The sequence below is a fragment of the Lingula anatina genome, chromosome 2 (genome assembly GCF_051362555.1).
Source record: "Lingula anatina isolate TDL-2025a chromosome 2, LinAna3.0, whole genome shotgun sequence".
NCBI classification, from domain to species: Eukaryota; Metazoa; Brachiopoda; class Lingulata; order Lingulida; family Lingulidae; genus Lingula; species Lingula anatina.
This window is the reverse complement of record NC_141768.1, coordinates 21,450,204-21,471,066: the sequence shown is the minus strand read 5'-3', so window position 1 is coordinate 21,471,066 and position 20,863 is coordinate 21,450,204. Positions and strand designations below refer to the sequence as shown.

Below are 20,863 nucleotides of genomic sequence, written 5' to 3'. Positions count from 1 at the left end.
ACCAATGATATGCCGTCTTTTTGTTTGGGATAGGCGGCAGTTGCCAGGAATTCTGAATTACTATTTACACACATAAACAGGTAAGGTGTTTCGTTAAATCTTTAAAAGGTATGGTAGTTTTCATTGCTTTAACATTATATTTTGAAAATATCCTTTATGAGAAAACTTGAATTTGGAAAATGCTTTTTGGGCGACGTTACAAATCAAAAGGTGTGGATTTACAGTTGAAATTAGGATGCGCAGTGTCACTGACAGTCGGAGTGTGTTACATTATGTGTAGCTTTTCTATACAGACAGGCTCTTTAACCAGCCCACCACATTTCCTTTTTAATTTCCCAAGGCAGCATTGCATGGGAATCCCCGAGACATTTAATTACGTATCTGAATGTGCAATCATTTGTCAGACAGAGCATCTTATTATTAACCTTTGAATTCTTCAACGCACCCTGTCTTTGCCTTCCCCTCTAATATGTTCAAATGAGACTTTTAAAAGCATCATTTAAGAAATGTTTTTTAAACATGCTTATGTGAAATATGTAAAATAATCAAACATATATATATATCTTGCAGAAAACCGCCATAATGTCTGCAGGCTCTGTGGCAGCCCCAACCATTGTCCCTTTAAGGCCACCACAGCCAGGGCAGCATAAGTATGCAGTGGACAGTGATACCAAGATAGAGCTGGCTTCAGGTATGTTTACTTGAAAAGCAGACATTGAAAGAGCTCTGAAGGTACTGCAGACTCAAGGGCTTGTTGAAATCTTGATGAGAATTTAATTCATGGTATTGGACTAACTTTGGATTTACTTTTTTTACTAAGCGTCTGTTTGTCTTGATGGGCCCCTGCTTAAATTTCTTTTCTTTTTTACCTGTATATTCGCATGCCATTTTTCTAATCATTTTTCTTACAAAATATGTATTTCAGTTACAACCAATACTGATATATACTACACTCTGAATGGCTCCAAGCCAGACCCTTTTCAACCCCTGGGAACAGGAGACAGAGTGACCATGAAGTATAAGAAACCTTTCACTCTTCCAGCTGGGAAAGTAATAGTCAAGGCTATGGCTGTATCAAAGTGAGCTGAGATAAATATCATATAGTCATATAGAAAAGACAATTTGAAAGCAAATGAAAAGAAAAAAATTCTTAAGAGAGAAATAAAAGATATTCTAGACTGACTTTAATTTATTTATAATTCAGGTAGATTTATTAATAACAAGATTAAATTGTGTATGTTTTGGATAACAGTTATGAAAGCACGCTGTGCTTTTTTTTTATTGTAACTATGGTCTTGTTCAGTAGTCAATAGATTCTAGTGAAATGGATAGAAATGCAATCCTGCAATTTATATATTTGTTTTCTATTCTAGGGATGGAGTAAGAGAGAGTAATATTGTCTCTAAAACATTTGAGGTAGAATACATTGAGCCTGAGTTGCCCGACCCTGGTGGCGGAGACGATGATGGCCAGAACTTTCAAGATGACATGGAAGTAAGGGTAAGTTGCAGGCTATGCCGTTTGGCTTTTCAGGCGGCCATAAGAATCTGCTAGAGTCTACTGGTTTGGTAAAATAATATTGGTAATATATAGTGCTCTACTTCATCCTCTATAAGTGAAACACGTTTGCAGTTATCCTGTCATCTGTAGTGCTAGCCATGGGATAAGTCAGTTACAAGACAAGTTGCCCAATATATGTGATATACAAGAATGTAAGACATATTTGGAAAACACTAGAGAAATGTTTTATTTATGATAATGAGAATTTGCCCTTTTTTTTAAACTTAGAAACTTTTATGCGGTGTGAATTTAGTTTATGATGTTGCACAGCTATCAAAGAAATTGGGAGAAACATACTTCACGCTTCTAACAATTTGAGCAAAAAGCAATTTTTTATTTATGTGATAATAACATTAGAAAATAATTTTTTTTAAGACAAAGAGTAAAGCTGGTCGCAGTTTTATGAAAAAATTACTAGCAAGTAGTAAAAACAGACATGCTTGGGAGGAGACAGACACAATGAGGGAAACTGAGCACAGGATGACAGGTGAGAATAGCAAGTTAAATCATTACAAAATCATTGAAATTTTATATAAGAAGAAAATATATATATATATTAAAAAAATTTTTTTGAAAGATCTGTGATGTGTGTTCAGCATCAAATTATGAATGTTAATAGTAAATATAGAAGAAAGAGCCAACAAACAAATTTTGATACTTTCAACAAGAAGCTGTATGATATGGACTACAAATAAAAACCAACTGGATATTAAGGATAACACAATATAAAGGTTTAATATGCTGTTGTGTGTGAATTGTTTTCCCCATCTATTTAATATTCACGTTCTTTGTTCAAAAGCAAGGCTAACAATTCCCTGTAACATTTTTCCAGTGTAAGTAAAATGAACTGAGCCTAGTATTTGACTGAATATGGAGTATGCTGGTGTGACCCAAGATTTACGATTTACAACTGATTTTTCACTGTCAATTTTTAGATCTGCACATTAATGGTTCCCATCACCGTAAACCAAAGACGGGTCCCAGGTTTATGAACACCAGGTTATCTAGTCCTACAGAGAGGGGAACCATAGGCCAGGATACTGTGGGAAGAGTGAGTGATTTGCTTTTCTTAGTGCATGTTTTTCCACCAATATTGCCTGTCATTCTTGACATTGTTAGCTGCTTTTATGTTTTTTTTTAATTTGTTGATGTTGTGACAAGCACCTTCATTCTAGAGAAAAAAAAATTGCATTGTATGTTCTGCATATGTACAGGTTTTAGTTCAGTAATTTAAGGAACAGTACCAAGGAAACTAGTATAGCAAACATAATTTTCCCACGAAAGTAAACCAACATGAAGTTTCCAAGAAAATTTATTTTCTATGCTATATAAATGTCTAATATGGATTGTTTACTTTTGATATATCTAGATGTCTGATGTATGGGCATCGGGAGACATGTATAATGGTCTTGAGAAAAGCAGACCAAGACCAGATAACTATACCCAGTCAATGCGCCTCCAACGAGAGACTGACTTTTTAAAGTAAGTGACTGCAATCTGTTTTTATTATTTATATGCCAGATTGTCATTTGGTGTTAGGTTTTAAATTCCTTATGTTTAGTCATATCTTTAGGCTCTTCTTACAGCAAAAGTGATATTTTTTTTTATTTTGATAAATATACAGCATTTATTTAACTACTAAGTTCACACCAACTGGATTGTTACAAATTATGTATGAAATCAGAAAAATTCCAGAAACTTGACAAGAATTCTGAAATCCTGAAATCAACTGTTTGAATAAAGCCATAGTAGAATATAACACACTGATTGCAATGTTTCATTCTAGGTGCATTTACTGCTATGCACCCCGTCCATCTGATCCATATGTAAGATTTTGTGGTGACTGTGGTAATGCTCTTCCACCACTCCCTCAGTCCAGACTGCCTCCTACAGAACCAGGCCAGGTAAGTAGGAAATATTTCCACGAGAACAGCAACTGGTTTCACAAATTAAGTTCAGCCCAGAAACTTGTATAACCTTCCAGACCAAAATTTTAGTCAATGTTCATTAACTATTATAACACTTAAAGTGGATGGTCCTGTGAAATGTTGTGGCTGTTTTTTTATTTAATTATTAACAACAAGCAAGATGCCTTCCCCCCCCCCCCCCCCCCCCACACACACACACACAAATAGAAAAATTATGTAACAGGTTATAAACTGTCTTGCTGTAATTTGTTATTCTCCCTCTCCATTCAAAATTATAATATTGATAACTATTCATTTGAAAATTACATCAAAAACTTTGAATTTTCACTTTTTACATTATAAATACAATAAAACATTAAAAGATGCTTATATATTAAACATTGGAAGCCATATAAGAGCCTGTTAAAAATGATTTATATTAAGATTTATATGTACCTCAGTATAAGTACTTGAACTTTAAGGTGATGATTTTGGGATATTTTAAAATCATGTGTGGGATAAATGCACCCTGAGCTTCAGAGATAACTTGACACTAACCTCTTCACTATAGCCTATCTTCATCGTGTCAAGTTACCTCTGACGAAAATAGTTTGACCTAGTTTATATAAGCCAATCGAATCCAAGTTTCAAAATTTTTCACCAAAGTTTGGTGAAAACGCTGATTGGTTGACCGTCAATCGGCAATCCTCGGCTGATTCCGCAAGCTCCATACCAACAACAAAGTTATTGTCGAGTGCGGAGACATCCGAGTAGTTCCGAGTGCATAACCGTACACAAAGAAAGCATGGCGTCTCCTAAGAGTGACTACGTGAAATAATGTGTTAAGTTATCTCTTGATTCTTTGCAAAATAAGAGTATATCGGAATTGAAACCAGAGCAGTTTGAGGCCCTGCATCATTATCTACTGAGGGATGATGTATTTTGCGTGCTGCCCACAGGTTACGGCAAGTCCCTGATATTCAGCCTTATCTTTGATTTGAACAAAGCGCGCTTTGACTCGTTCGCGTTCATTGGCTAGATCGTTCAATGAGTCATTGAGTGCAGGCTTTAAATTTGATTGGCGGGCGGCGGAGGCAATCGAATGTGGTCAGAGGTAACTTGACACGATGAAGATAGGCTATAGTGAAGAGGTGTTGGTGTCAAGTTATCTCTGAAGCTCAGGGTGGATAAATGAGGACTTAAATGGTTTTCAATACAGGCAAAGAGATGTCTTAATCAATAAGTTATTGTTATTGTTTTTAATAGTTTCTGTTCTTTTATCTGATAATTGACCTGACTTTTTAAACTGCTTTGGATATTAGAAAAATAAATTAACCCTATAACAATAATAGACAATCTGCTCGTCAACTGCATTCCTTTAATTTCTTTGAAAATGAACTTCGCCTTTGGTGAAAATGTTATTTGCCGATTTTTTATTGGAAATGACAGCTGTCATTATGTATCTCTGAGCAAAGGTGACTCTAATATTTAAAGATAAGATTTAATAACCTCTGGCATTTCTTTTGCTGATAGTTTATTGTTTCTCTTAAGGTGATGGTTATAGTACCTCTTTTATCTTTGTGTAGATATAAATGTTACTTGCTGTTCTCTTGATTTGTTCAACTGGAAATGGATTAAGATTATCAAGAACTTGGTATTTTCAAAAGATCTGAAAACAGATATAATCTTCGCAGTTCTTAAAGTATGTCACACATATAACTAGGTTCGCCTTTGCCATTAAAATTTGCTAGATGCAGATTTTGAATATATTGAAAAGATATTGAATTGTGAGTTTTCATTTGAAAATTCACTGGCAGATGATTTGGATAGGCCAGAAAAAAAAACAGCCTTAATCTTTTACTTTAATAGCTGTAAAGGAAAGCTCTGAACTAACCATTTATGTGTTTTAGTAGTTTTAGTATAAATACCTATTGTTTTGCAGATTGGTCGCTGTGTCCACTGTAACTCCATGGTGCCATTCAATACTTACACCTGTGTTATCTGTGAGGCTCCCATTCCTCCTCAGAACCAACCTCAAGCAAGCATGAGGCTGCAGGACAAATTGATTTGTCCACTGTGTGCTACTGCCAACCCTACCAACTTCTCCAACTGCCTGGCTTGTGAGGCAAGACTTCCAAGTGCTCGAGTGAGTGGATTATCAGAATTTCGTTTTTGCTGGAATTTCAGAATTAGAATGATGTAGAACATGCAAATTGTTCTTAAACTGTTATCATAATGTTAGATACGTATTGTTATGGATCTTTAATGTTGATAAATGTTTAAGTCGATTTCATTTTACAATTATTACTGTCATACGCAGCATAAAAAGAAGACATTAATTCATTAAAATTTTAACTTTAGATACAGCTGCATAATACATATTCAGTAACAATTTTAGTAAATATAAATTTTATTATTTTTTATATTTTAGCCAATCCACACAGGCATGTCTGCCCCACCTCTGCCTAGTCAGTCTGGAGAGTTGATGACTTGCACAAAATGTGGGCGTGTTAATAATACTGATGCAAGATACTGTGATTGGTGTGGATCTAAGGTATGTCATTTTCAGACATGACCCGGTTTTAAATGTATTGCATAATTATAGTTCAAATGTGACCTAGTTTTTAAATGTATAGCATCTGTATTTTATCAAAGTAAATTAAAGCAATACATCTTTTTTAAAGTTATATTTTAATGTCTTGGTGGGTGCCATTCCTTTGCTTGTCATCCAGATTATGTTCACTCTTTGATGACGATTTTTTAACATGACTTTATGATGTAACTCAGACATTAAAAATGTCTTTTGACTTTTGTTTTCTCTTTTTATATTTATAATCATCTATCTTCTCTAGCCTGCTCCTTTTGGGCAAAGTCTGACCTGTTCCAAGTGCAATGCAAGTAATCCTCGTTACTCTAAATTCTGTGGAACCTGTGGCGTAACCATCCTGCCGCCTTTCAGGGTTGATCCCAGGTAAGAGAAAGCTCACACTGGTGTTATTCCAATTTTTGAATTAAAGAGGCTGTGGACACAGCTTAAGTGATATTTGTATTACGTTGTTGATGAATTGGCTAGTGGTAGTCAAAATTTTTAACATTTTCTTGAAACCAGAGTTTATGATTTTTAATGTTTCTGGCGAAGCTTTTATTTATAAACATGAGCTAGAATAGAACTTACAGTAGTCATTTGTCAGACTTGCAATTTATCAAAAGTGAACTAGTTATACTTGATTTTAATATGTTATGAAACAACAAGCTTTGTATTTGGATAAGCCATGTAAAATTATGTTAGGAAGGGATACCTCAGAAGCTAGGGGGGAGGCATATGGCTTATTTTGCACACCCCCCCCCCTTTTCTGGATCTGCCATTCCATTGGAAAGCTTTATCACAACTGGTACATATCTAGTATATTTTTCTATGGTGTAGTCACTCCCTTGTAGTTACTCTTTCTTGCCCTAACAACTGCATGTTTATCAAGAAAATCAAGATCATATGAAACTCATTGGTTGGTTGACTTAATGTTCTTTATTTAACTCTTTTAGAAACACAGGAACTACGCATGCAGATGTTACTGATGTAAGTGTTTCAATAACATGAAGTTTTTTTTGTATAATATTGTGATGAAAAGTATTTAGTCCTCATGATTATTGACAGCATTTTTTTTTGAAGGAACATGAATTATGAGGATTCTTCGCAATACTTACATGGTCTTCACAAGATGTAACACTTTTTATGGTTAAAGTTGTGTTAATTTATGTATTTAACAGTTATTAAAACAAATTTCATTTTTTGTAAAAATGTGTATTTTTAAAGGCATTTAGTAAAAATTTTGTAACGATGATATGTACTGTATATTGTTTTCAGACATTCCGAGAGTCGGTGTCAGCCCAGTGGCTTCCAGTCAGCCTTCCTATGCCCAGACCAGTGGAGGTCCCAAAAGACACCAGGGCCACTCAGACTGTGGGGCTCTACTTTCCTTCTGAGAGGGAGATCATCAAGAAACAACTGGCAGAAGAGGAGAAACTGGCCATGGAAAAACAAATCAGGGACAGGAAACCTTTGCTGACTGCAATCAGTCCTGGTAGAGGTATATATTTAAGGGATGGCTTTTGAATTCAGTGAAATAAGTTTTTTGTTGTTGTTGTTGTCTTTGGCGTTAAGATGGTGAAAAAAGGAAATTGTTTCTTAAGAAAATATTTTTTTGATTTCATGTTAATGAGTCTGTTATGTCATCAAGGCCCTTTGATGAAGGGTTGAAATTTCATGCCCCAGAAGTAAAAAAAGTTTAATCTCTTTTAGAAACCATTTACTTTTTTACTAACTTTAAAATTTACTGGAATTTTTAAATAAGCCATAGATGTTTTCATTATTTAGTAAAAAATGTTGTACTTCAATTGAAACTTTTCAGTAAACAATCCCTAAGGTAATTACTTTTCATGTAAGCCTGTGAAATTGCTAAGGTCTGGCTTTACTTACACCTTATTCCAGAAAATGACAATATCCATAATTTTTGTGCCATTTTGACAGTTTCATTTGAATGCAAATTTCCTGAGAGCTATTCCCTGTGATGGAATAGTGGGAAAATGCATCAAAGTGCTCTATTATCATGTTCAGAATATTTTTAACTTCAAGCAGTGTTTAAGTTAAACACAATACCAGTATGTAGCATTAGTTTGTGACTGGGGACTAATTTAGATTATTGACTGCCTAAAAATTATTTTCTTGTTGATGTTTGGAAATTGAATGAATTTTCCATGTTTCCAAGCAAATAATTTGCAGACACTGAAAAGGTTTTGCAGTTGATGAAGGCTGATAAGATTTGGTTAACAGGAGAAAGTGTTTTGTTGTTCAGTATGCTCATGCATACAATGTAATTAAAACTGGTTGATATCAGGTGTGTGGAAATGTTGTTGTACTGGCAGCTTTTTCTTTGTTGTAAGCCAAAATCTGATCATGAGATAGATGAGTCATTAATTTAAGGGGAAAAAAAGCAACTGGTCATAAGTACAATTGTTTTTGTCCAAATTTAAGCCAGGTTAATTATAAGTTAACCAAAAAAGAATATTATTTCTATCTTTGAAGCCAAAGTTAGAATTTTATATAATTATTAAGCATAGGTTAAGCTCGTGTTTTGTTACCCTGTTTGTCTAGGTTACTGGAGAAAGCAGATGGAACACATAGGTACTCACTTGAAGGTGTATGCACAGAATAATGCAGAATTTAGGGCAGAAATTGGAGAGCCAAGAATGGGCAAGGTATTGTTTCCTTATTTTCTTTTTTGTTTAATTGCAGTAAATATAATTATGATATTTATATGCCACAGCAATTTGCTTAAAATAGTTTCAAGTTTATAAAAGGGAAAAGGCAAAGTGAGCTTATTTTTTTGACACCATAGTAGATTGAGAACTTTTGTGACTGATACGTTGTTTAGTTATAGCAATCATACTTCCATATGTGACCACTGGTATGGTTCAATATTATTTAAAAATTTAAGAATAAATTAGAATGAAATCGGGTCAGAGTCGATTAAAGTGAAGACAACTGAGACAGTTTTTTTTTTCATAATATTCAAGATCCTGTCAACATCTGTCCATGAAGATGGCTATGAGTTGACCTTGACAGTGAACTTTGCCCTGCGGGGTGACAGGGACCCTCTCACTGGCAATAAACTGAACCTGATGGCCAGTGAGGCCTACATGAGGAGGAGTAATGGCATCATGGGGAGCACCAACTCCATCGCCACTGAAGAGGAATCTTTAGGTTAGGATGAAATGAAGTCATTTCTTTGAATTTATTCTGTGGTTAACATTTCCAATGGCTGCACATTTATTGATGTGTATTGTTACCTTGAGGATTTTTTTTCTTTTTTTTGGTCATAATGTTTTGTAAGTCATATCACACTACTCAAATATGTATTGGTTGGAAATGATGTAATGTTGCTTAACCTTAAAAACAGAGTAGAATAAAAAAGAACTACCTTAAGATATAAGATTTTCATATTATTTAACCATAAAGAAACATTTTATTTTTTTATTACATAGGTGACATATATGAAATCATGAGTAGTGTGGGAATTAATATTTAAAACCTTTTGTGCAGTATATGAAAGAAGAACAACCCAAAATGACAAGCCTTTTGAGTATATGTATTTTAAATTCTTGTTTAGTTTCTGAAAGGAGTGCATCCCGACGAAGCACAACCAAAGGTGGAAGGAAGACAATAAAAAAAGCCAAAAAGAAGAAAGTTGTTAAAGTGGAGGAGAAGCTGTCGGTAAGCATAGGAATTAAAAGTGCAATTTGATCATTATTTGCAAAAGGTCATGCCATTTTACTAAAGGTTCAAACTCATGCAAATGATAATGAAAATTGGCATATTGTATTAGTTTTCTACACCGTCATTTAAGAGTCAGTCATATTCAATTACCATCCTTCCCCACAGGGACACTTCACTTACATACAGCTGATGAACTCTTGTTTCACTAAGCTCACACAGTATCTCACAGTTGTTGATGATTTGCTCTGATCCGTGATGTTTATGTAACAGCCAAAACCCAGTTGTACAAATAGTTGCAGATCTGGTTACTTATTTCCAAAATTTAGTTCATCTAGGCAGCATTTATTTATTGTTTTTTAACTTCTGTGATAAGGGAACATTGCTGTTCAGAAAAGTAGTGAAATAGATAAGAAGTTATTACTATATGCTCTTGGTTTGCATTTATAATTTAGGGCTCACAGTGAGAGCTAGGTGGACCTTTCTGTGATTGGTTTTCCTGGAAGTTTCAACGCTTCCTTTAATCAACTAGGTGTAAAATATGCAAAACTGTTGAGTCATGTGAAATGAGTGAGGAAAGACATCACATATATAAAAGTAAAACAAATCAAAAGTTAATTGAAAATTTTGTCTCTTTCAACATTTATCTGATGTTGATTACTAGCTAAGAAAGATTAGGTTGAAGGAAGAATGAATGGTACTTAAAAAGTAGTTTTAGTATTTCAAATCTTTTTGACCATAAAAAAGGGCTGAAATAGAAAAAAAAAAAAAAAAAACACAGTGGTCATATTAATTTTTTATTTACATGACAAAAAATATTTTAGGAGTATTTTGTATTCACAGTGAAACTCAACATACAAATAAAAAATATAGATATATGAACAAAATTCAAGATATCTTTGATCAATTTTATTTTAAAAAAAATAGATTTGTCTTTAATATCATGTGACCTTTCAGCTTAGTCTTAGATCAAAACTGTCTGAAGTAAGACTGAAAAGAAGTATATTTATCACATTAATATTTGTTTTAGTACAAAAGAGAAACTTTTGCAGAGTAAATGCATTTACATTACAACTTGATTTATAAATAACAAATATAGATTTATGAACAAAATTCAAGTAAACTTTGGTATATTAATTCCCTTTTTTAACTTAAACTTGAGATTAATTTTTAAACTGACTTGAAGGACTGATCTTGTCTGATTCACCATCTAACAATTAAAAATGGAAACTAAGTGCTCACTAATAGTGTTATCATTCATTTTTTTTTTTATAAATATAGCTTCCTTCAGATTGAGACAAATGATTATTTTACAGTGCACTAATGATGTGATATTTATATGAAGGCAATTTGAAAACAAATAGGTGCAGGTGTAGGTGTTATTACAGGATTATTAATGGACTTTATCACCAATTCAGTGGTGCCTCATCAAGAACAAAGTGAAAGAATTTCAAGGAGTTTTTATGGCCCATTTCAAGGGCCTTTTGAACTCAAACAAGAGCAATTTACTGTCATTTATAAATGCACATACATGTACCAAAGTAAAATAGACATTATTACTAATATATACTTTATATTTTGACACATTTATGATAAAAAAATTTACAAATACTGAGAAACATAAAAAGAGTAGAATCAAGTGATGTCCAAACAATGTATTCTCCCTTTCTGTGAATTAATGTTTGCATTCAGGTTAAAAACTGTAAGAGTTAAATATTTTTTGACAAATTTGCTAAGTGAGGACAAAAATGATGGAATACAAGCCTTTTTCAAGGCTTATAGGCAATTTAAGTACTTTTTAAGAACACAAACTGAACTCAAGGAGCAAATTTAAATTCAGGCACTTTTCAAGTCTGTACGAGCTCTGGGTGTTCCTGTCTAAAGTAAAGCCTCCTTTTTGTGTGTCATTTGCTGTATTATGTTCCTTTACAGTATTTTAGTCGTATGCCTTGCATAGCAGGAGACGAATAAATACCTTCCTAAACTGTTTATTCATCCCTGCGTAAATAAAAGAATTCATTGCAGAGTTTGTATAAGCCAGTAAACAGAAGATGTGATAGAACATGCCGGGCACACGACCATATATGTCCACTGTATATATGGACAAAAGAGGAAACCAGCACACTAAAAATGTGATCCAAACCACAAATAGATTTTTTGTTACTTTTTGATTCCTTTTGACCCTCACAGTTCCTCTTTTATGTAATTTTGTTTTCATTAGAAATGTTTCAGTACTAAACACACTCCTTGTTTCTGTCTCTGAGTTCAATTGGCTGTCAGGTATTGCACATTTTTGAGCCAAATCTGGGTTCTCTGAGGTTCTTTCCACTCTTTTATTTTGCTTGCAAACTGCCTGCTGTTTCTGATTTCTGGTTTCAGTCTCTTTAAAAGAAGAAGGTGGTATATAATCATCCCGCCTCACCCATACTTCCTCTGGAACTTGATCCTTTTGTTCACAACTGGACTCTTCTTCATTTTCATTTTTTGTTGTGTTGCCCTGACATGTGACATATGAAGTGGAAGTTTCTGCTGCCATCAACTTATCCTGTTCCGAAATCTCTCTACTTTCTGTGGTGTTAATGGAAGTATTGTTTGTAATGGGGCTTGTTATGCATTTGTGGTGGCTCCTAGAGCTGTTGAGAAATCTGATGATCTTCCAATAACAGACCATGGGGACTATAACTGCTGGTGGTGCTACGATAACATGAAGAATTGTTACAATAGATAGATAGGTGGTCATGTCATAAGCTACCATCATACATGTTCCAAATTTTACATTGTACCCAAGTTGACCAAAACCAGATGCAATTGGGAGCAATGCCAGCGCTGCCAAAACCCACGTCCCAACCAAACTGATCTTAATATTTCTTGTAGAGAAAATCTTCTCGTAAACATGGGACTGTTTCAGAATCAAGACATATCTGTTCATAGCAATTAATGCTAAGGCAATTAAACTGACAGACATGCTCATCATGCACAGGAATCCAAACACCGCGCATCCAGGAGGGGCAGCTCTCAGCACCACTGTGGCAATATAATACGGACTCATCACAGAACACACTAGAAGATCTGCCACGGCTAAATTGGCCACATAGACGTTAGTCTTAGTTTGTAGTTGCTTGAACTTTAGTATACTTATTATGGTGAGTAGATTACCCACTGTGCCCACAAGCATCACTGTGACTATGACTGCTATCCGAACAAAATTCAGCCAGGTGGGGATCACGTCTAGATCAGATGAGACTGGAGTGTAAAATGTATCACTTTGATTCATGATTTTTTTTTTCAGGCAGTCAGTCAGTCACTATTGACTGGGGCAGATCAAGGCTCTCAGTTTTTCAAATTAGGAAAAAAACCAACTAATCTTGTTTTTGGCATTTCTGTAGCATCTTTTTTATAAATAAAAAAAAAAGAATCTGATGATCTTCTTCTGGACCCATCAGAGCATCGTAATCAGCCCTTGAATCTGCGTGGATCTAGCTTTGAGGACTTAAAAAAATTGGCTGCTTGAATAATATTAATCAGAAGATTGGTATCAACCTGGGTGGTTCCCCATGTTAATTATACTTGAAAATGCTGCAGGTGGCTCAGTTGCTGGTCCTTTCTTCTGAAATGAAAGCAATTAATGATAATGATGCATGTTGTTTTTGTTGTAGCTCTACTTTTGCTGCTACTGGAAAAACAGATGCATGATAATATTAGAGAGTAAATTTCCAGTGACCTGGAAAACTTGGGGGTGATCACAGCACATGGAGAGTATTCTCAAGAATTATCTCGTCCATGAATTGTCACCAAAATAACCCTATTACAGTGCAAGGCATGGTTTTACAGCTTTTCACTTCTTGTGTTTAGAGTACTTCTCACTAGTATGGTGTCATGGTGTGACGATGTCATGTAGTGACATATTTATGTAGAGCATCTTTCTTGTAGGCTAATAGGAGAGTAATTATTTTTACTTAGAAAAAAAAATGTATGGCAAAGGGGACCACATATGTATACTATATGTTTCCATAACAATGGTTTATTAGATTGAATTTATACTATTGATTATAGTCATGTACTGTTGATAGAATTGCTGCTTTTTTAGACACTATCATATTTGAGCAACCTATGCCCTGTAACTCAAAAGCATTGCATATTGCAAATAGCGATATCACACAGAGGCTGTATTATATGGGGCAAGTATGGGTGAGATATGGAATCGAGATGCTTGGTCGCAATGCGTGATGCTTTTGAGTTACGGGGCCCTGGAGTATTCATCAGAATTCAAAATGGCAAAATTCACAATTGTTTTTATTATTCTGATTTACTTTATACAACATTGTATTACTTAGTGGTGAATTAAAACATGTTGCAATATTAGATATTTAATGAAGCAAATGATATCTTAAGTAGACTACTATCCTGTATATGGGAAATTAAAAAGTGTGAAAAAAACCTTTAACTCTAGTTTATTATTCATACAGCTAAAGATCCAGTGTCATTGTTAGCTGGTATTTGATGGGAGTTTCTTTCTTAGTTTTTTGATAGATTAAAAAAATTACTATACTACATCTGAATTTAACACTATATGTGGAAGTGTTACTGTACCTATTACCTAACCTCACCTCCCTAACCACTTTAATCAACTGTAAACTCTGGAAAAAATACCATGGCCTGTGTAGGCACGTGTTACACAAGAGAGTTTGAAATATAGACTCTGATATCCTTAATGAATTTGTTTTATGGTATAAATTGTCTTTTTGACATTTGAAATTTGTTGAAAATAACTAGAAATACACCATTTCTAAAATATGTGAAAAATATATTCATTGAATGTGGTTTAACTTATAATTTTAACCGATGTTAAATGGTTAAAAACATAGTGTTCAAGACTTTAAAAGATCCGTACATTCAACCTGGGAGAACTGAACAATTTAAATAAAAGCGTTAGATTATATTATGTATAAAAATTATTTTCCAATGGAATATTTTCTGACAGCTTTACTGTGTATTTCAGCATTCATATTAGAAAAATTTAAAACTTCTATTACAATTAAAAAATGGCAGATGGCAAAAAAAAAAAAAAAAATATATATATATATATATATATATATATATATATATATATATATATATATGTATATATATATATATATATATATATATATATATATATATATATATGTCCCCTCTGTAGCAAGCATGGTTTGAAAGATGTTTTTTTTTTACTTTTTACTATTACTGCTCAGGTTATATAAGTAAAAAGTGAAGTCTAGAGACATATTCCTACCAAGATATTTTTGTCAGCATCCAAATATACTTATATTTGAACAACTTTAAAAACACAATAAAATTGCTTTCAAATTTAAGAATTAAAATCATTTATACATGGTTTAGACTTTATGGCTTTAACATATGTATGGCAATTTGTTTGCATCTTTCATCTTGTTAGAATATTTGTTTGTTCTATTCCTACCTTACACTTTCCATCTACAGTAAGAAAGATCTACATTTAAAATTTTAAAGGAAAAAGTTACTAAAGACTTACTGGCAATCTGCACTGCTGTATAACGTGACCTTCTGTTTTGCATCATTATGAATAACCTGCTTCTGCTTGTTAATTCTATATAATGATGATTCTAAGAAAAGCTCTGTGGTGATAATCGTTTTCCACCTATTAAAGCCAGCCTAGCTCATTGAAGATCTTGTTAATGTCGCGACTCAGTAAACAAGAATTCTCAAGGTTTTCAGAAGTGCAGTCTATGTCTGCAATTGGCATTTAATGTTAAAGTTGACAAGCATTGTTTAGTCCAAGAAATGATAAAGTGATCGTAAGCAGCTAGTTCATTATATATGGCTTAGTCTTCATCATAAAGATGATGATCAAAAGTGACAGTAAGATGTTGTACAGTATGCGATCATTCTCAATAAGTTATGGTGCAGAACATAAGACCAAGTTGATGTATTATGTTCCAGCCACTGTAAGAATTGGATTGTAACTGTCAGTTTTCCTATCAGAGCCCCTTAGGGTATTTATTCAATGGATTTGAACAACATGAATTAATGATTTCCCCCAAAATAGTGTTTTGTTAGTAAAAGTTTAAATTTTTGATACAACAGTTTAAAATATTTACCTGGCTTAATGACAGAAAATATGATCAACTGAATATCTAAAAATGATTAATCTAAAAAAGAAAAGGTTAGAATAAGTGAGGTGTTTAAAACTTTTACATGGTTGCCATAGTCTATGTAGATTTCTCTCATATACACTACTCAATTTTTCATATGACAAATCTTATGGTATGCTTTGATTTTTTGACTCATCAAACATCATGCACGCTATTGTTTCCAAAAAAAGTATAAAAATCAACATAGCCATCCAAATTGTTGACATTTATACAAACATACATAAACAGATGCATACGTGCTCATTTTTGTGCATGCACATGCTGCGTGACAAATTTTTTGAAAGATTGTTGCTTTCTGTCATTTTTTAGGTGGAAGACAAAGCTCTATTAAAGGAAATAGGGAAAAATGGACAAGGTCGAGTAAATGAAGTGACGCAACTTATTGATGAGGTAGGAACACAAAAGTGGCACTGAGTGCTTTCAGACAGTGACTTACTCTTGAATTCTTTAAATATGTATCAAACTGAAATAACTCTGAGCAATGCTGTTGATATTATTAATGGAAAAAGAACAAAGGAAACCTAATATAAAACCACTGTGGTGTCAACCCACTTGTCAGATGTTCCATTCAAGTATAAACTTTTTGATCACTTGGAAGATGTAAGCACTGGTTGCTTATCAATGTGAACAGGTGGATTGTTATTGATGATTCATGGATTATAGAGAGAGGAAACAAATATGTATGCCTTAATGTTTTTATGATTATTGTGAATACATTCATTGATATAGACAAAGCTTACAGAGATAACCAGACAGACTGGCAAACAGACATACAAATTGGCTAGAGACAAAGAGAAATGTTTACTTTTTAAAAATTTTCACTGAAGTTGAATCACTTAATCTTGAATATTTGTGTTGTGATTAATGATGAAAGTGTATTTATTTAATTGTTTTGTTTATATCCCAGGGTGCTGATCCCTCCTGTGTAAACAAAGATGGCTACCCGGCATTGATGGTTGCTGTGACAAACCAGCACGCCAATGTCATCCCAGTCCTGGTGCAGGAAGGTGCAGACGTCAACAAAAAAGGACCAAAGTTAGTCTTAAAACTGTGCTGTGTTCTGTAGTAGAAGTAAAAGTAAGACGTGTATGCACAGTAAATGAATTTGTGATATCTGGAGACTGTTCTGTGCAAAAAGTTAACACATGATACAGACAAAAATTGATGTTATTGGTAAATGATGTATATATGCCAAACATAATTCTGGTAACATCTCAACAACAATTTGATTTTTTTAAATTTATTTATTCACGTGAAATGAAATTCTATTAAGTAGGTATCCAAATTGACAGGAAATGCATATGTATAATAATTTTTATTTAATGCTAAATGCACAATTTTACGTATGTTTGGTTACAAGTGCATTGTTTGTTTCAGTAAAGGGAATACTGCTCTCCATGAAGCTGTCAGCCTGGGATCAAAAGGGATGGAAGTTATTGAAACTCTGCTAGGGTGAGTTATGCATTGGTGTTAAAGGGATAGCAACTCTTCATATTAGATTCAAAATTTCACAATAAATACATGGTAAACAACACATGGAAATATTTAAAATTCCATTTTACCACCAAATTGGCAGTTATCGCAATCATTCTTAAATCTGCATGTGCTTGCCGTCAGACCATGCAGACCTTCATAGATGGCTACCTGCTGTAATAATCTCTTAAAAGATTATTACAAAAAACAGACTTTTAAAAAACAAAAAGCAATCAACTTACTTTGAATGTTGAAACAGATTCATAAACCATTGGTAGGTATGGAAAAAGTATCGTTTTCCCCCATGAAAATCTGTTTTTTGGCACCTTTACCACCAATTCAAGAGTTGTTTTCCCTTAAAATGGTGACTGTCACTCTGTTAACATGTCTGTTATGAAGTAGTTGAATCTCATAAAGCTACACTCCTGTATATTAGGGGCTTCTGTTGCGAAAGAACTGAAGTATGAAAATTTGTTCTACTTTTGTTCAAGATAAATCCATAGTAGCCCATTAAGATTAAGTAAGTCTTGGTCTGAAACATCAGCAATACCTTTTGGTGCAATATATATTATTTTAATTGACTACTACTAGTGATTTATCTTGGTTCAAAATCTGAATGTTAAGACCTTTTTTTTTTGGGGGGGGGGGTGCTTAAATTTATTTTGTGAAATAAGCCCAAGAATTTAGTCCTTGATGTTATTTGTTAGGGTAATGGACTATCACTAAATTTATTTTAAGTGTTGAATAGCAGCAAGTTATTAATAAACAATAAAATATGAAAGAGGCAAAATTTGTGAATAGTATGTGTTAAAAGTGCTTTATTGTCAGGGGAAATGAAATGTAGGTGTTGTTTGTTTCATTTACAGCTGTAGTGCCAATCCTAATAAGAAAAATGACAAAGGGGAGACAGCATATGATCTTGCAGTCAAGGCTGGAGAGGACCGCATTGTGAAAAAGCTGGCCGCAAGCATGGGCCAGAATGCCTTGGACAAATTGATCAAGCCCAAATCTGCAAAAGTAGATGCCTTTTAAGTGTTTGTTGAAGGGAATGCTTGTTCTCTTATGTAGTCATTGTTGTAGAAAGGATGTTTTAGAGATCGTGTCTGGGATTTCTTACTTCTGGTACACAAGACACAGCAAAACCGCATATTTCCTTAAATTGATAAAGTTAAAGATATGTTTATGCCAAAATTGGAGACAGAACAAATTCTTGATATATAGAGCAGCACATATACTTGGCATTCTGAATGTTAACTAATGGCACCCACATGCTTTTTTGAAGCACTTCAAATTATTAAATTTTCAAGAGATCCAGGATTTCAATATAGGGAAGACCAGCTATAGAGGTTAGTCACTGCCAGAAATTTGGGGTTAGGCGAAGGCAGTGGATAGGAAGGGGAGGATTGGTATACATTTCAAAAATAATAATAATAAAATTAATAATAATAAAGTATATAAAGTCTTTAGCTGTAAATCATTTGGTAACATTTTTTTCTATGACAAAGTTAATAAGTATGTCAATGCCCTGTATTTTATTCAGTTCTTAATTATTCCCTTATTTTTTTTGTTTTTATTATTATTATTATTTTTTTTTTTTTAAATACTTGCAAGCAACTTGCTATCTTAATTCTCACCAAGTTCTGTTTGCCTTTTCTGTGATATCTATTTGTTAAAAAAACAAACAAGTTAAAAGCTGTGAATGTAGCTCATGAAAGGGATGGGTAATATCAGATTTGTGTATAATAAATATAAATGGATTGATAAATAATGAATTAGAAATAATTAATGGATGTGGATGTAGAAAGTGTACTAGTATCTTGACATGGTACATATGTAGCTTATATATTGGACACGGAAAGAATGCTAGTACCTTTTTCCTGTTTGTGGTATAGGACTTGGCAAGGCTATGCTAGAGAAACTTCTGTGATCCTTCCTTTATTGCATTTATATCTTAAAAGATATGTCTCTTTTTTGTACAATTTTGTTTCACTTTTTATTTGAATTAGTACTTTTACTGAAAAATGTAAAACTTTTCACTGGTATTATACTTTTAAAAGTCTATAGATGTGAATAAAATTTTTTCAAAGGTTAATGGTAAGACGTGTCTGTTAGCAGCCTTTTATGCATTGTCAATGTTGCCATAACCTGCATTGTAAATTGTACTTTTTATCATTAGTTGAATAAATTGTTATCTATGTCTTGGTCCTCTTGTACACAGATCTGGGAATATTGCCATCACTTACATCTAACAGAGCTTGTTTGCTGCAGACTCAAAAACTTCAGTTTTGATGAGTTTGGTCTTTTTAAATTTACCGAGGTGTATTTCAAAAACAGGCTGAAATGTTTTGATTAAGAAGTGTTTTCTATGGCAGAAATTGATGCCAAACACACATCTGACAACTATTTTTTACAACAATCATTGCAGTACTGGTAGTTACATTAGAAATGGATTCTAAAATCCCTAAGGCATATGTGACACACCATAGTGCCTTCAATTGTTGTTGATGAAACTCTAGGTATAGGCCATTTTGTCTACCATTTTAAAAAATGTCAATTTACCAACCTAAATAATTAATGTAGAAATAAATAGTTTTCAGATTTGTGTTCAGCATCAAATGTTGCCCTAAAAACATTTATAAGAAAAACTTTTGAGATTTAACCAACTTTCATTATATGTATATTGTCATGTCAGTAATGTTTGTAATAGCAATAATGATAAAATTAAAGATCATTGCACTTTTCTTGTTCTTATTAATTAATTGTAAATACAAACGGGTTCCCATTCAATATCAATAAACATAAAGTAAATCTATCATTAAAATACTATTGTAGGCGTTAGACCTGAATAAAGCAATAAATTTCAATGAATTTCAACACTTTCCTTTGGACCACCTAGGCACATAATATCCAAGACTGTTGACAAAATTTTAATTTTAAACCAAATTTTGAATTCCAGGTCACTCTCTTGGGATTGGGTGAATTAAGAACATGAAAACGGATTGATGGGTTGTTATCTCAATAGTTTTGGTTGCTATCTCGATAGGTTTGGATAGAATATACCTTGGTGATTAAGGAGAAGTTTTATTTCATACAGGTCTAATGCATATTGTTGTCTTTACCAAAACTTACCTCGGGATGCATGTTAGTATCTTCATTCTTTGATGAGGTGTTGCCGTCTGCTATTTGTTGTGGTTTACAACGCTTGTCATGCACTGGCAATGGTCTGATCTACAGGCTGTTGTCTCCTTTATTAGTACAAAGGCCGTCTTCAATTATCCTTTTATGAACCAGATCAGGCCATACATATGCTCTACTTGTTTCACAGGCTTCTTACCATAAATTGGTCACTATGTATGGGGTTTGAGTGACATTTTCTTTTTGCTAGCTTTTCCAAATGGAATCTGATGCTGTCAAATTATGAAATTTAAGTTTGATCATTTTTAATAATCAATAGTCACCAAAATGTGCATGTGGAGTAAAATCAA

General features: G+C 33.5%; 2 protein-coding genes across 2 annotated transcripts; one reads left to right on the top strand and one right to left on the bottom strand.

The window, feature by feature from the left end:
* Positions 1 to 27: 27 nt before the first annotated feature.
* Positions 28 to 20,119, top strand: LOC106156033 (double zinc ribbon and ankyrin repeat-containing protein 1). Its single transcript, XM_013531104.2, has 20 exons — positions 28 to 80; positions 571 to 691; positions 926 to 1,079; positions 1,374 to 1,500; positions 1,936 to 2,047; positions 2,496 to 2,611; positions 2,930 to 3,042; positions 3,347 to 3,464; positions 5,410 to 5,613; positions 5,899 to 6,021; positions 6,320 to 6,438; positions 7,008 to 7,041; positions 7,330 to 7,552; positions 8,617 to 8,720; positions 9,039 to 9,225; positions 9,632 to 9,735; positions 16,215 to 16,295; positions 16,813 to 16,940; positions 17,283 to 17,357; positions 18,245 to 20,119. The coding sequence occupies exons 2-20, from the start codon at positions 583 to 585 to the stop codon at positions 18,408 to 18,410; spliced, it is 2,397 nt and encodes a 798-aa protein (XP_013386558.2). The 5' UTR covers positions 28 to 80; positions 571 to 582; the 3' UTR covers positions 18,411 to 20,119.
* On the bottom strand, positions 10,571 to 14,579 carry LOC147763471 (D(2) dopamine receptor-like). The gene has a single exon (XM_087005774.1). The coding sequence runs from the start codon at positions 13,007 to 13,009 to the stop codon at positions 11,672 to 11,674; it is 1,338 nt and encodes a 445-aa protein (XP_086861900.1). The 5' UTR covers positions 13,010 to 14,579; the 3' UTR covers positions 10,571 to 11,671.
* Positions 20,120 to 20,863: the final 744 nt, after the last annotated feature.

Excerpts from the sequence above, each read along its gene's own strand:
- LOC147763471 (XM_087005774.1), bottom strand. The coding sequence starts at position 13,009 with ATGAATCAAAGTGATACATTTTACACTCCAGTCTCATCTGATCTAGAC.
- LOC106156033 (XM_013531104.2), top strand. The coding sequence starts at position 583 with ATGTCTGCAGGCTCTGTGGCAGCCCCAACCATTGTCCCTTTAAGGCCA. Across the intron at positions 6,439-7,007 it reads CCTTTCAGGGTTGATCCCAG|AAACACAGGAACTACGCATG; the intron begins GTAAGAGAAAGC and ends TAACTCTTTTAG. Across the intron at positions 9,736-16,214 it reads AAGTGGAGGAGAAGCTGTCG|GTGGAAGACAAAGCTCTATT; the intron begins GTAAGCATAGGA and ends GTCATTTTTTAG.